The following is a 17,152-nucleotide window of genomic DNA, read 5'->3' on the forward strand; positions in this document are numbered from 1 at the left end:
TCCAGGTGTCCACAGGCAGCTGCGGAGTGTTCTCAAAACCACGTTCTCCACTCGGTCGTCTTACTCACGACAGCTCTGTAGTCTGATCTCTGGCTCAATCGCATACGCTTTGCGCGTCCAGACCCAGCTCCACGTAAGGCCAGCCCCAGACTTGACCAACATAACACACAGGCTCAGCCCCTGCAGTTCCCCTTGATTTTCAATCTGCAAAACGCCCAGGAAGCGTGTTAGATAAAGATGAAAAGTCAGGTGTTTACAAACTGGCAATGAAATAGGATATTTATCCTGGCAGCTGAAATGAGCCCGACAGATGTATTTTTTGTTAAAATTAAAATTGCGAACCATCTCGTATTACCGCCAGTGATGCCGCCAGATGCACAGCGAGTGTCTGACAAAGAGGCGGCCCTGTGGTCACCTGAGCCAGGCTGTGGCTTCAGCAATTCATTACATGGGAGGGGAAGGCTAGGCGTGAGAAGGGGCCCCACCCCAGCGTTGAACACACAGGCGCGGAGTCCTGACTTCGGTACAGAAATTGTTCCCTGCTCTTTCCCTGCCCACAAACATCCTTTATGGGGGAGCTCTGGGGGGAGGGACGGAGGCAGTCGTCTTTGAGTCTGGCCTGCAATATGGTTCACGTCTCAGGTCAGCAGCTTCTAGGCTGAAGCATGGGCTCTGGGAGAAGCCACTTCCCACTGGGCTTACACACCTCCAAATAGGAAGAGACAGAGAAGCTACAGGGAGATATATATATATATATGTTTTTCTTTTCATTTTTAGGGGGTGTGTGCTTGCCAGAGAGACAGAGACAGAAAGGGAAAAATCACCCCCATGGGGATGGCCATGCTGCAATCTCTTCTCTGTTCTCTGTTCTCCTCTGGGGGATCTTGGGCAGGCATGCACACATGCCTGGCATGAGTTTCAAGCCACTGGATCCAGGATTTGAACCAGTTGACTATGTAGGAGTCCAGCAATATAGCCATTGTGCCATCTGCTGGTCCCAATATATAATTATTTTTTTTAATTGCCAGAGGGTACATGTGCTTGCCAGAGAGAGAGGAAAAAACACTCTCCCATGGGATATGGTCATGCCACAATCCTTTCTCCTCCATTTCAGTCCATCCTGTCAGGATTTCAGGCATGTACACACATGCACTCAAGTGTCTCTCAAGCCACTAGGGCTGGGGTTTGAACTGCGGTTAGCCATGTGGAATCCAGCTCCCTAAGCACACTGCTTAACTGCTGCACTGTGGGACTGGGCCAATAGGGCATGTTCTAGGGTCAGCTTCATTGGCGTTTTCCAGGGTGCTCCAGTACAGTTTGTTAGTACGGTCCACTCTTCCTAGCCCTGAACAATGAGCTGGCGGTTCCTGATAGGAGAACAATACTGCTGGCAGCACCAGGGAGAGCTCTCTCAAGTGCCAGTATGGTTGGGTTTCCTAACGGCATATTGAGGCATGTTCCTGAAGGTGAGGTTGAGAATGCTGAGAATGCTGTAACGAGGAACCCTTTGGCTCCATGCAGGTTCGAATCCCCATCCACCCACCCCTGCCCTCTGTGGACTCGTTCCTGGTTCTTCCCCTCAGGACCTGCACTCCACCTTATCCCATGGCAATAATGAGTCCCCATCTAGCTATATTCCTAGACATCAAGTCACCTGCACCCTGCAGTTAGTCTGCTCTGGTTTTGACTCCCTGGAGCGTGGCCAAGCGCATCAACAATGTCTTTCTTTCCCCTTCCCCATATTCCACACGTGTATATGCTCTCTTAGGAAGTCACGAAGATTTTCATCAGATGGGCTATAGGAGCTGGCAGGGGGCATGGTGGTTGAGGTACTGGACTACCACATGGCCGACCAGGTTCAATCCCAGACCTGGAGGTTTGCTTTCTCACTTTCTCTCTCTTTCTCCTTCTCTTTCTCTCATCAAATTAAAAAAAAATAATAAATAAAATTAAATAATTCTTTTTAAAAAGACAGTCTATAAAAATTAGAAAGGAAACAATGGAGGAGGAAAAAAAAATTAAGGTGCTGGGTACTATGTACTGTAGACTTTTCTTTTAGAGAGATGTTTTCTATAGGGTATGTGCACTTGCTGGAGAGACAGAGAGGGGCAGAAACTGAGAAATCACCCCCCAGGGGGGATGGCCACACGACACTCCCTTCTCCTCCATTCTCCTCTCAGGTTCTTGGGTACACATGCACACGTGGCTGGCATGAGTTTTAAGCTCCTGGGTCCAGGACTTGAACCATAGTTGACTACGTGGGAGTCCAGTGACATAACCATTATCCCATCTATCGGTCCCTACTCTAGACTCTTGAGACAGAATTTTACAGATAGTAGTATCTCCCTGTGCCATTATCTGTTAAACTATCGGAAAAAAAGAAACAAAACACAATTCCATAAACAGGAAGTCCAACACATAAAATTTACTACTGACGAATCCCATGGAACCGTTCTTCAAAGAGAATAAGCAAATGGGCCTGGGGCCATCCACCTGAATGGTCTGAAAGAGTGAATGGCCACAGCTTCCAGAGACAGAAATAGCTACAGCTATAGGGGAATGCAGAATGGCAGGAGCCACGGCGGCCTAGGGCAGCCGGCCATGTAATGGTCGCTACACAGATGTCAGAACAGTGTCTGACAAACCTAGTGTTAGGGGTTGAATCGTGTCCCCTTCACTTCCTCCTTTCTTGTGCTTCCTTGGAAATAGGAAAATGTTTGGATCTCACAGATTATTATGATTGGGGCACCGCCAGGATTCGAAGGTTGGCTGTGTGGGAGGGGTGAAGGAAAAGAAGCAACCAGGAGGACTTAGGAGTTTCTAGTCCAAGTGACGGGGTTGAGGGAGTAGGTTCCACCCATGGGGAGAAAGGATCAGGAGGGCAAGCAGTGACTGGCCAAGCACTGTGTGTGGTTCTGGGGAAGCTTCATTTGAAGCTTGTGTAGGACACCCAGGCCCAGGGTCACCAAGCCAATGCCTCAGCCTGAAGGTGCAGGGTTGGCACCACGGGCAGAGGAGCGGTCCACACCACCAAGGTAATGGGTGAAACTGACCAGGTTTGATAAAGTCCTCTTCTGACAATAAAGAATGAAATCTCAAAAGAATATGGACACTTGGGGCAGAGGAAGGAAGTCAAGCCAAGGTAACGGGTGAAACTGACCAGGGATGACCAGGTTTGATAAACTCCTCTTCTGACAATAAAGAATGAAATCTCAAAAGAATATGGACACTTGGGGCAGAGGAAGGAAGTCAAGTGAAACGGACAACATAGAATAATTTTATTATGCAAGAGAAGAAAAAGCTAAGGAGGTTGATGGTCAGTTTTAAAACACTCTTCAAGGGCCAGCAGGTGGTGGGGTGGTTAAAGGCGCTGGGTTTTCACATGACCGACCACAGTTTGAGTCCCGGACCTGAGGGCTTGCTTTCTCACTTTCCCCTTCTTTCACTCCCTGTCTCTGGTCAAATTAAAAAATATATAATAACAAATGGAATTAAATAATTCTTTAAAAAACAAAAAAACACTCTTCAAGGGGGATGAAGGAAAGGAGGGCAATTATAAAGAAAGCAGGGCCTGGAGGAAGTCTTTGGTAAGATGATAGAGGGAGGACGGGGACAGGCGATTAAAAAGCGACAGGAAAGTGATGACAGGGAATCAGGGAAGACAGTATTTTAAGAAGTCTGGCAGAGAGGGGAAGGATAGAGAGGGTTTAGCAGGTCAAGGGAGATTTTTGAGGCTAGACAAACTTGATTTGTTTGGAGACTAAACAGAAGGAGACAGTAGGGAGAGAAAGAAGGGAAAAATGAATTAGGTGGGTTCTGGAGAAGGCCACATCAACAACTCAAATAGGGATATTTAGAAAGTTCTCAGATGTAAAAAAAATAATAATTCTGAACAAAAACCAATGATGGTATCACTAAAGAACTGCAATCTGTTTAGAAAATCGAATGTTTATGTCCCAAGCAAGATAAAAAATATGAGAACAAGGGTGTCTTGGTGTAATGGTTATGTCGCTGGACTCCCATGTAGTTGGCCATGGTTCAAGTCCTATATCTGGGAGCTAAAATTCACGCCAGGCACATATGCATGCGTGCCCAAGATCCTGAGAGAATGGAAAAGGGACTGTGGTGTGGCCATTCCCCCTGGGGGGTGATTTCTCGATTTCTGTCTCTCTGTCTCGCTCTCTCTCTTTCCAGTGAGTGGATGCGCCCTATAGCAAAAACCTCTCTTAAAAAAAACAGAAAAGATAAAAATATAAGAACAGTGAGAAAAGTGCAAGAAGTAACATTACCAATTGCGTAACTTAAAACTTAGCTTAGGCCATACCTGAACAAATAAAGCATGAAACTTGTAATAATTAAGAAAATACTAATAAGATATTCAAATAACCTAAACAACAGGATTTAATTTTAAAGTTTCTTTTCAAGAAAAATAAATTTCTGCCCCAAATTTATCTCAAAAAAAGAAGATGACCAAATCAAAGAGTCATTCAAGGGATATATTCATGGTCACCAGTTCCAGAAATGGAAATTCTTAGCTTTCAACATTTTTGCTTTTGAATTGCACGATGCCAGACAAGCAATGTTTCAGTGCTATGTTCATATTATCTACATGGGAATAATATATATATATATATTGAGGGGGAGAGTTTTTTGCCATGCGCTTGCCAGAAAGACAGAGAGAGACAGAGAGACAGAAAGCGAGAAATCACCCCCCAGCACGATGCCAGACAAGCAATGTTTCAGTACTATGTTCATTATCTACATGGGAATAATATATATATATTTTGGGGGAGAGGGGGAGAGTTTTTTGCCATGCGCTTGCCAGAAAGACAGAGAGACAGAAAGCGAGAAATCATTCCCCAGGAGGGATGGCCACGCCGCAATCCCTTCTCCTCCATTCTCCTCTCGGGATCTTGGGCACGCATGCACATGTGTCCAGTGTGAGTTTCAACATAGGTTTCTGTGAGCTGTCTACACAATTCGAATTCAGTAGAGACTCAGAATAAATGTGAACAGTCTACTTATAACCATTTAAAAAGAGTAGGAGCCATGTTTTCTCATTTTAAATAAGTATAAAGTTTTTAGTTGCATCTTAGTTTTCATGATGTGTAGTTTGCACCGTCTGTGCTTTATTTGCGGTCAGACTGGTCAAACATGAGCCTCAAATGCTAACTCTGTTCCTCTGGGAAAATATAATCCAATTACGGCCTTCCAAGAAGAACCCTGCACACATTCAACTGGAGAACAGTCAGCCAAAGAAAATGATGGGACTCTTGTTGATCCAGTCATTTAAATCCAATTTGTGTGATGTGCGTGGCCATTATTCTATAGAGAATCCATCTGCACAGAGATAGGAGAAGCCCCGAAGTCCTTCCGCACCGCAGTTTCTGTAGTTTAAACCACATAATTACCAGTTTCAGAGGACTGACGTTGGATGCTCACAACAATTTCCCTGCCTCAAGAAAGCCCCGTTTTTCAAAATTTACACGAAATTTCTGCACAGGGAAGAATCCATCTAATTGGAACATTTTTCAGCAGCATTTAAATATCAGGCCAGCTGGATCTCCAAGCCTCTGTCAATTTAATCAGCACTCTTTTCCCAGAGCCTATATTCTATAATCCTTGAATGCCTGAGCTACATCTGTCACCCAAATCTGGTTGTGACCATTTCTCATCATTAGCCCTGCACATCCACAAAAGAACCATTCCATGATACCCTCAAAGGCACTCGTTTTGCAAAAGGGTGAAGAGGAGAAATGGGATCTTTGAAATGAAAGGCCTTACTAGTGCCAAGCGCTTGTCCCTTCTGTCATCTTCCCTTTTCCCGTAAGGATACTCCTTCCAGGCTAAACCTACGTGGCTGATCCATGACTTACATTTCACCAGTCCAACCACCATCAACTGATGTCTTAATCCTTATCAAGTGTACCTCCAAATATTGAGTTCCTTTTCAGTGAAAAAGAACAGTATCACTAAATAAAAAATGTCACTCTGTCCTGCGCCCTTCCTCATGCCACTGTAATCTATCAACCCAGTTTTTATCTCAGACAAACCCAAAGTCATCAGGAGTCCTAGCCTCTCGTCTTATCAAACTGGGCATCAAATAAAATATCCATAAGACCATAATACATCAGAAAAGCAAAGACACATTGACTCTAAAGATCCTTGAAGCTCTTAGAATCCTGTTGAGGGAAAATATATGTACACAGAAATAACAGTGGAATGTTTCTACGGCAACACATAAAGAAGTTCCTGTGTTTGGGACTGGCAGATAGCATAATGGTTACATCTCTGGATTCTACCACTGTGAGTACTGGACCTGGCGCCTGAAAACTAAAACTCACACCAGGTACATGTGTGTGCATGCCCCAAATCCCAAGAACGGAATGGAGGAGAAGAGACTGGCTATTCTCCCTGGGGGTGATTTCTTGCTTTCTGTCTCTCTGTCTCTCCGGCAAGCACATGCGCCTTATAGCAAAAGTGTCTCTACCAAAAAAAAAAAGTTGTTCCTGTGGTTTGACAAAGACTACCCTACCTAGGAGCTGAAGAAATTCCAAGCTCTAAAGAGATCCTCAGAAGTCATAGTTAACATGTTCCTTCGTCTAGGACAGTGGTGGTGGAGGGAGATGGTAGAATTCATAGCTTGGGGGATGGTAACAATTCAGGTCAATGCAAAGCATAGAAATACATAAATCAAGACAAATAACATCACCCAGATCCTGATGGGTTGTTGGAAAAGTCATGACACATTTTTGCATAGAACAACACGTCATAACTTTTCCAATAACCCAATATATTTCCAAAATATTTTCTCATACAAATGAAATAATAGTAGATTAATATATGTTGATGTGGGGACCAGCAGGTGGTGTGAAGGCCCCAGACTCCCCACATAGTCAACCACTGCTCGAGTTCCAGATTTGGTGGCTTAAAAATCATGTGAAGTGCATGTGTGTGTGTACCCAAAAATCCCAGGAGGGGAATGGAGAAGGAATTGTAGTGTGGCCATCCTGCCTGGGGGGGGGGTGATTTCTCACTTTATTTCACTGTCTCTCTCTCTCTAGTGAGAGGATCCTATGGAGAAAATCTTAAAAAAAAAAGAAAAAAGATTTAGACATACCAAATACTATGACTGCTACAGAGTAGACAGCCAATAAATGCTTGGAGGGGAAAAAACGTGCCTCAAGAAATAAATTAATGGAGTTGAAATTAAAGAGGACTGGGATATGTAATGCTACAAGGCTTCCAAAGAGCTGAAGCAACTGCTTACCAGCAAATTTATCTCATAAATGATTCCAGATAAGGAAACACTAGTTCTCACAGCAGCGAATCTCCCAGGACCTGACAGGAACATTTTTTTTTCTGTTTAGTTTATGTAAAGAAATGATCATCAAAGATGAAGCCCCTTCTCCAGGTGTTTGCCACTAGAAGGTCAAACACGAACCGCACTGGGAGAAGGGAGGTGACAAAGAGAAGGCAAAAACCCTGCACAGTTTCTTCTTCCTCTTGATGAGTTTGGGAAATGCCTCTCCTTTCAAATAAACAGACACCAACAAGACATTCTCTTATTTAAATCAGAAGAACAGCAAGGTCTTTATTACTCTGATCACTCTGGCACTGTTGACTTGTTCATGTTCAAAATGTGTGTGTGTGTGTGTGTGTGTGTGTGTGTGTATGTCTCCAAGGTCCTGAAAGGATAATGGAGCAGATGGGATTGGAGCAGTGGCCATCCCCCCAGGGGTGATTTCTAACTGTCTGTCTTTCTCTGTCTCTCAGGCAAACACACATGCCCTATAGCAAAAATCTCTCTCTGGGAAAAAAAAAAAAGAATGTAACACATTTCCTTTTAAGTAACACATGGTTTCAAAATATATGTTTTAAAATCTCTGGGAGGCACAGTGCATTTTCATGAGGCTGTACAGCAGCCTGTTTTCTCCTAAAGACAGTTTTATAAAATTTATTCTCAGTTATTTGTAACTCCTAAAGACAGTTATATAAAATTTATTCTCAGTTATTTGTAATGTTAGTACTTAGGGGAGTGTCTGCATTTTCAATTAAGAGCAAAATATACAAGTTAAAAGTCCCCCAATCGCACAGTGACGCTTTGATGGAGCCCTCACTAGTCGGTGCACACAAACACTAATATCAAATGATGCTTTTGTCATGTGATCCATCCCCCAGCACACACAAATATAGAACATGACCATAAAAAGGAATGGGCCATGCCCTCCGCTAAGTAATTTACAACGGCAGAGCCAGAGTGGAATGCCAGCTGGAATGACCTTCCCCTCGCCTGCAGTTTTCACATACACAGCTTTATACAGAAGACACGGGCTCCGTCCTGCAAAGAGGACCTACATTGAGGCCGCCGGGATGATTAACAAGGAGCAAATCCAAATAAAAGGCCAAAGTATGTTTGGCTTTCAAAAAGATTTGTCGAACGACTCAATGACCTTTTTTAAAATTAATTTTTGATTAAGGGAAAAACACGTAACCCTTCCCACCTATTATACCAGATTTACGGTGGCTTTGGAGCAAATATTTAGCTTTGTGCTGGAGCATGATAAATAGCTGATAATTATTTTATTTGAAATACCAAGTGATCCCAACACCAACCTAAATGGAGAAGGGAAAGGAAAAAAAAATCCCCTAGTCAAATACACGGTTTTATCCTTTATGTAATATCTGCCATCAAGGCCGTTTGGAATTCTAACTAACTTAGTAGGAGATGGTTGATAAAACAAAGGATACTATCCTTCTTTATTAACCTTTACCCCGCCGATAATCTTCCTGAATCCCCGGAGTGTGATAACCACCTCACTTCCTTTGGCCGGCCATTCATTATCTAATTCATGTCTTACAACACGATGAGAGATGAGCTAATGTGCCTTATCAGATTAAAAAAAAAAAAAGTCACCACGAGTGACACACAGGACAGGATCTCAGCAAATCCGTCCTGCCTCCACAGTCCTGGGTCTGTAAATGCCCACAAAGCTACCAACCATAGCGACAGTTCACAGGCTCATCCGCGGCTTTATGCTGCTAAAGCAAACAGTCTGGGCGGAAGAATGACAGGCTGACTCTCCTTTCTGATGACGCTCCTCTCTGCATCCTGATAAACGAGTGATTAGCTTTCCTGTTGGGATTCCGCAGCGACTGGGTAGCTTCAGGCTGTCAGCTGGAGCAGACCCTGATGGGATCACCGCTGCCCCTTCCTTCCCGTGTGAAGCATGGATACCCAGCAGGAGAATAGCCCTCCCAAGCTAGCCAGGGGGTGATTAGCAAGGTAATTTTCTTGCCAAGGAAAGGTTCATGCAAAGGTTTCCCTTTGCCCCATGTCTCCACCTACAGCAGTTTCTGAGGAGATATTTCGGTTGCGCTCCAGCTCTGAGCTTCTCCAGTAATTAAATACATATATTGCCTTTGGGTGCTTTTGAGTCGGTAGTAAAGAGAACCAAATCATTTAGCAACGTCAATAAGAGCAGAAACATATGCATATTTATGAAGTGAGAATAGCAAGTTAATTTGGTAAAGGCCATAAAGAGAGCCCCTGGTGAGAGGCTACTGTGGTAGGCCTTCCTCAAACTGTCCATCCAGACCACAGGGAAATTCCACTGTTAATGACAACACAACTGGGCATGACATGGAGGGTGAAAACCTGAAAAAACATAAATATGTTTATTTATTTATTACTTCTGTATGTGAGAGAGACAGGATACCCGACAGGGTCTCCACATAGTGGCCCGCTCCCTGCCTCGGGCACTCCCAGATCTCGGGCACATGGGTGCCCAGTGTACTTAGCAGACTCTGGATTGGAACCTGGAATCTTGTCATGTGGTTGGCCTTGCAGAGCACTGTGTTTTACCACTGTACCACCATCTGGCCCCAAATGATGAAATGTTTTATCTTTATTTCTCTTTTTATTTTCTTTTTTATATTTTTGGATAAAGGTAGAAATTACATTTTAAAAAACCCACTAAAATACTTGCTTCACACATTCAGAGTACTTCCTCAAGAGTATTTCTTCATGCTTGTGTATGAAAGGAAGGCCCAGTCTATAGCAGTATTTCAGTGTGGACATTTCCTTGTACATTAGGGACAGAATTCCTTGACTGCATTATGTTATCTGTCAGAGGACAACAAAACTTAGCAGCACGGATCACGGCCGCATCTTCCAAGAAGATTCGGCAACCCTGACTGTACACTGCTGTGACATTTTCTGGGCAGGGTCTTCAGAAACACTTGGGAGTCTGGCTTTGAGCATTCATTTGCTTTTCCTTTACAATTTCCAGACCTGCCACTGGCACTGAGTAACTGACTCAACGCGTGCTCTGAGATCAAAGTCACCTGACTCCTTTGCCATGTTGAAATACTGGACTTTTTTTTTTTTTTTTTAGATTTTGTTGTTGTTGTTGCTGTAGGGCTTGTGTGCTTGCCAGAGAGAGACAGAGAGAGTGAGAGAGAAAGTGCGAAATCGCCCCCAGGGAGGATGGCCACACCGCAACCTCTTTTCCTCCATTCTCCTCTCAAGATTTTTGGGCATGCACACATGCCTGGCATGATTTTCAAGCTGCTGGAGGGAAATGGACCCACAGTGGAACACAGAGTATTTCCATCCCCACAGAGCCTCCTGCCTAGTCCACGTGCTAACCCCACCTCACACAGAGGAGAGGGACGCAGCCATCACGGTGATGACTCGGCTGCAAGTTAGAGTCCCCCGTGGAGCCCACAGAGCTCTCAGACCCAAGGCCATCCCGTAGATCAATTAAGCCAGCACTCTTTGAGGTGGGTCCCAGGCACTGGTATTTTGAAAACGTTCCAGGTGACTCCGCTAGGTAGGCAAGGCTGGAAAGACTGTCCTAGGGAGGGCCCAGGGTCTTACCCCTTCATAGAACCAAGTACCACTCCCTAAAGGTCAAAGTCTGGCTTCTCAGGATTCTCAGCTCAACGTTTTCAATGTCCGGAGTTGTTTTAGAATCCGGAGGGAGCTACTGCATTATACTAGTGTGTCATAACGAACATTCTGTTTATCTTTTTTATCTGTGTAATTGCTAGTGCACTTGAGATGCAGAATACTAGGTAAAACCTTTTTTTTTTTTTTTCCAACAAGGTATGCTAGTAATAGGGCTGCTTTTAATGACTAATTTCGTTCAGTACACAAGCAGTACGGCTGAAACGTTACCGTGTCCCACCACTTTCCAGGCCTAGAGGATTAAACATTGCCGCGGAGCACCCTTGATGATCCGGAAGTGTAAGGCATTTGAGAAGCACTGATTTAACCCATCTATGCTACTTATGAAATGTAACTAATAAAATTCATACATAGAATTCATAGATGATCACAGAAGTGAACAGACTTTGATAACAAAGCAGCACAGAATCCAAACTAAATCTTATTAGTAAATACTTCCTTGATTATACATGCATTGTGAGACTAGTAAAAAGAATAAGATACAGTCATCATAAACAAATTGACCTTTTAAGCTTGGAATGTCTATTGTCCTGGTATGAATTTGATCATAACAATAATATTATTGGGTTGTTGGAAAAGTCAAGATGCATCTTTTTCTACGTTTTTCTATGCAAAAGTGTGTCATGGCTTTTTGGACAACTGGATATACCGTAGTAATAAGAAGACACCTGTTGCTTTTTTCTTTTTTTTTGCAATTGGCATGCATATTTCAAAAACTTTTCTACTAAGATGATGAGGATAGGAGAAATGCTCCATACACAATCTGGATTAGAGACATAACCTAAATGAATCTTCAGTCTTAATTTTGGGATGCTCCCCACAGAAAATGGCTCTGTTGCCTTCTTGTTTTCTGTCTTACATTCCCCATTCCCCAGGCAGTCCTGTCTCTCAGGACAGACTCTTACCTCTTGGGGTTGTTGGTATTGAGAGGCCATTAGAAGGAAAGCCCGCTGGGCCTGGAAAGCGCTATGCACCATTTCTGCCTGGGAACAAGGAGGAAGAGAGCAGTTTTAATGCTTGAGCTACTAAACAAAGACTTAGCACATGATCCAGCAATTCCACTCCTATGCATATACCCCCAAACAAGGAAAACATACGTTCACACAAAAACATGTAAATGAATGGTCATGGCACCATTATTCTTAATGGCCAACACATGGAAGCAATCTGAATGTTCATTAATCAATAAACAGAAAAACAAAATGTGGTAGAGTCATGTGATGGCGCATGATTTGGCCTTAAAAAGACATTGTCACAGAAAGTGAGAAATTACTCCCAGGTGGGACGGCCACACTGTAATCCCTTCTCTTCCATTCTCTTCTTGGGATCTCAGACATGCATGCACATGCACCCGCACCCGGTTTAACATGAACTATGGTCAACTATGTGGCAGTCCAGCAACATATCCATTACACCATCTGCTGGTTCCAACAAAGATACATTTAAATTGTGACTGAACAGCAGAGATTAAAAAAAAAAAGGAACAACTAATTAAATTTCTAGGAAAGTTTCTGTACTGTAAGTTATCATGTCCTATCATGTTTACATTTTAAACAGCATGTTATAACTTTAGACAGTGCTCACAGAGAACATGAATACCCTCACACTCTTCCTTCTCTGGTCATCTATCTTCTAGGTTTTTTAGTTAGTTGTAGTTTGCTCCATTGATAACATTCTTTTTCTATTTGTGAGATTAGTTCCCATAGTGGTTTAGTATTAGTTCTCTCTCTATTTTTTAAAATTTTATTTATTCATTCATTTATTTTAATTTGACAAGAGAGGGAGAGAGGGAGAAAGTGAGAAAGCAAGGCACCAGGTCTGGGACTTGAACCATGATCAGCCGTGTGGGAGTGTCGTGTCTTAACCACCGTGCCACCTGCTGGTCCCTAGTTCTACATTTAAACAAGTCTGGTTATTTTCCCCATGGTGTCTCCATTTCCCAGTTAGTTTTATGCTTTTTAATTGCCTGGACCCTCAGTCTGAAGTATTTTCTTTAGGAAGATTTCTAAATAGTTTTAGTTCTTTTAGGTTGAAGCATGTGTCCCTGTTGTCTTTATATGTGAACAACATCGTGGCTAGACGGAATATCCTTCGGTCACTTTCTTTCTCCATTTTCAGCGAGCAAGACTCTAGGGGCAACAGAGAAGTCTGAGCTAGCTTGATGGGTTTTTCTCCCCTGTGGGAAAATGACTTATTCTAGTTCGAGACCTGAAGAATGATCTCTTTATCCTTGATCTTATACCTAACTTAACTAAGATATGTTTGGGGTTTGAACATACTGTGTTATATTTCCTGGAATAGATTTGGTCCTTTAATCATTTCTGAAAAATTTTCTTGTTATTTTTCAATATAGCGTCTGCTCCCTTTATTAGACTTCGAATTCAGGGACCCTAATTACTATCCACAATTGTATAATATTTGAATGTATTTCTATGTTTTAGGATTTCTCTGACTTTAATATCCTTGTCTGTCATATGTATTGTTTAAGTTTATTTTATTTTATTTCTTCCGAGAGAGAGAGAGAGCCCGCTCAGGGTCTTCATGCATGGCTATTCATGTATTGTCACACACTGCACATATCATTAGCATGATTTTCAGTATGGAAATGAGGAGTATTTCAACTTTAAGTCAATTTCGGTGTTCCATCTTGACTGCTACTGGTTCCAGGTGGTTCTTGCTTTTGCCTGTGGTCAGGTTCATAGTCGCAATTTGGATATATCCTGTATAAGGAGAACTGAAAAGGAACTTCTCTTTTGATTCCAGAAGGACCCTTATTTTTCACCTGTCTCACTTTATCACCTTTTCTTTAAGCTGTTTAAAACACTTTTATGCTCTTAAGTTCTAAGCGTGTCAGTTATACTCTTAGGAAGCCATTGGGGGAATCCTATTACTCACATTTTCTCTTCAAGGGTAGGCTTATGCCTTTGCACTTGCGTGCTAGGTTCCTGTCTGAAACATTATTTGCACCTGCTGGGTTAATTCTTTTCCTCTTGCTCATGTTGGATCAGCTTTGTCCAGCTAATTAAATACTTCTAATAAAATGCGGATGATTCCTAAAGTCTCTTGCCACCATAGTGAAGATCAATTTCTTTCCCTTTTCAAGCCATGGTTTGAGGGCCATAGGCTTTGTGCCTTATCTGCTCTTCTAGGGCCTGACAGGGCATCGAGAGAGAGGGCTCCGCTAAGGTGATGCCCAGTGACACTGAGTCTTTGCATGCTGCTCGTCCTTCAGAAACACGTGACATGACCTAAACCCGGGTTCGCTCCACCCTCTGCAGAGTGGTCCCCTTGGCCTCTTGATTATCTCTCCAGTTCAGAATCAAAACATAAACTCTTTACTTGTTTGGGCAGAAGCAGGCCTGTGCTTTCTTACTTAACTGCCCTCCCTCGTTTCATTTCCTCTGAGGTGAACCTTTTGGGGTGGCAGATAGGGACAGAATCAGGAGCCATCGGTCACTGAAATGTGTTGCTTTTAGGCGACAGCCTTTTCTGTTTGGTTACTCTTCAGTTTTATTATAAAGTTTATTTATTTATTTTTCATTTGTGAGCAGGGAGAGTTTATGTGATTTTGTTGTCTTTGGTCATGAGTCCATATTCTTACATGTGCATCGATTTCCCCTTTCCTCTCCTCACTAGCTTCCCATCTGTTTGGAGGCAATTTCTATCTCACCGCTGTCTTGAAACAAGTTAGTTCTCTGATAGATAGGCAAGAAGCAGCTTAATACATTTTCAGCACCAGATACCTAGAATAGCAATAAGAGGATTAGGTGAATTTCAGCCCAGTGTCAACAGCAGACCTTTTTCTAGGCTGGAAAGGTAAATGCGTTAACTTACAGGGAAATGACTAGTTTCTATCATGCCATCTCATTATTGCATTTTGGCATCTGACCAATCTCCCAAAATATTTACTGAAGTGAACGCCTTAATCTTGTTTTTGGTTTTCTCTCCTTTTTGGAGAGAGATTTTTGCTATAGGGTTCATACACTTACTGGAGAGACAGAGAGACAGAAAGTGAGAAATTGCTCCCCAGGTGGGATAGCCACGCTGTAATCCATTCTCCTTCATTCTTCCCTCAAGATTTGGGGCATGCACACACGCACACCTAGCATGAGTTTCAAGCCTCTGGGTCCAGGACTTGAACCATGGTCAGCCATGTGGAAGTCCAATAACATAACCATTATGCCATCTGTTGGTTCTAAACACCTTAATCTTATTTTAACTTTTCTCACCCAAGGATTTTTCCCCCCCAATAACAAAAAAGTGCTTAAAATTAAATCAAGATGTACACAGCATTTATATTTAAAATAATAAATTCAGTCATCATCTCATGAATATTTAAATGAGTATACATTTTCTCAAAGCCATTTTGGAGTACATCATTTTCTCGTCCCTCTGTCCTGGTAGCCTGATGGCTGGGACTATATTGCTCAAAATCTCAGATTTTGGATATTCCTTAGGGAAGAATAAAGAGTTTCGAATATCACTATCTGGGGGGCCATTATGACCTTATGAATGTGAAGCTCGAAGCTGTGTGAGTGTTTCTGTAACAAAACACTTATTTTCAGTGATGCAGAAAGACTTTTTGTCAGGCTCTAATGACCGCATGGCCAAGAGAAGACTACAAAACACAACTTCTCATGGCTTGGATGTACATAAGAGCCACATCTCCCAGCAACGCTAACACAAGCATCCTTCTCCTCTATGACAAGCCTTGCAGCGTCGACTGAATTATAGTTGCCGTGGGAACAGTGGCTCGGGATGGCCTGACGTCTATAGGGAAAATCGTAGCTCACAGGTGGCATTTACCCATATTTCTGTAGTGACCCCGAGATGAACGCTCTCATTAGCCTTTATACATTTCCCTAGTTAACACGTGGCCTGTTGGGAACGGAGCTGTTTCCTGGCTGTTCTATAGGAGAAGATGGCCAATTCCATTTATTAGTCTCCTCTAAATGGCCTTTCACTCAACCACAGGGGTGAGGTCAGGTTGGGGAGCAGCTGGATACCCGGAGATCTGCTTCATCGCTCCCTTTCATTTCACTGATGTGGACCAGACTCTCAGAGGATTTGACTATGTGCTTCTCCGTTTAATTCCCCGGAACTCTGGGCATAACTGGCAGATCGAAGCCACGTTGGTTTTTAACTTCATCAGTCCACATGCCAAAGGACCTCTATTCCAACTTTGAGATATTCTGATCCACTTCCTTCTTCCTTCTGGAAAGTTCTGTGAGTTCTCTTGGTTGGACAGCATCCTCTTTAGGAGCAATTTTACTGAACCTGCTGAGTCTGATAACTTGAAAAGGAGAATTCAGCTCACTCAGGCAGTTCAAAACATTGTGAAAGAAAAAGCCAAACGCAGGGGTTTTTAATCACGACAGATAATTGAGGGTTTTTGCTGAGTTTGTCTGTCACATGTGTGCAGGGCTGAGTGCCTCAGCCACCTCTGTGGGTCACCATGTCCAACTGCCTGCCTGCTAGCACACGTGTACAACCAAGCTGTGCATTTTGTTGGAAGACTGTCAATGATCGCTTCGGCAAATGGGGTTCTCAGACAGGTGGGGGGAACATCTGTTCTGCCATCCTCCAGTGAAGAGTAGGAGAATGTATCTCAGGAATCCATTTAAAGCAAGCCCTGGGAACACGAAGGCAGACACCAGCCAAACGTGATTTATTTCCATTGAATCCCCTTGAGAGCGAGCCAGCTCCCTGGGGAAGCCCAATTGATCTCTGAATACTCATCAAAGCTTTGGGCTGTTTAGTTGGAAAAGCTCCAGGCTGCAAAGTCCCATGTAGATGGTGAAATGAACAAGCACAACTTGGGGAAAGAGCAAGACAAGGAAGATAGAAGAAGCACCCGGCCTGGTCTTTTCTGAAACCCGATTTCGCATCATGCCATGAGTCAAACACTGCAGGGTAGGAAGGGAGTTGCTTAGTCGACACTCTCTGGCCCTACGTAAAGAAGCTCTCTGAAGTTGCCAGCAGTGTTTCAAGTCCTGGTCTGCTTCTCTTATTTTCTCCCAAGTGGACTTTAAAGTCCCTCCTCACTCTCCCAATCTCAGTTCCCACCTACCACTGCCCAGCACACAGCAGGCGCTTAAGAACTGCTGGGCAGATGGACGGATGAATGGAGCGGCAAAGTCAGGATGTGAACTGAGTATGTGAAACCTAACCAATGCTGAT

The 17,152-nt window shown here is 43.3% G+C and overlaps 1 protein-coding gene across 1 annotated transcript in view; it reads right to left on the reverse strand.

Moving 5' to 3' along the window:
- CAP2 (cyclase associated actin cytoskeleton regulatory protein 2) overlaps positions 1 to 17,152 on the reverse strand; it is a 123,479-nt gene that overhangs the window by 58,429 nt on the left and 47,898 nt on the right. Inside the window, exon 4 of the mRNA XM_006165523.3 lies at positions 11,878 to 11,955. Coding sequence (XP_006165585.1) covers positions 11,878 to 11,955 — 78 coding nt within the window. The remainder of the gene's footprint in view (positions 1 to 11,877; positions 11,956 to 17,152) is intronic.

The sequence above is a fragment of the Tupaia chinensis genome, unplaced genomic scaffold (assembly GCF_000334495.1).
Source record: "Tupaia chinensis unplaced genomic scaffold, TupChi_1.0 Scaffold143936_1, whole genome shotgun sequence".
Classification (NCBI taxonomy): domain Eukaryota; kingdom Metazoa; phylum Chordata; class Mammalia; order Scandentia; family Tupaiidae; genus Tupaia; species Tupaia belangeri.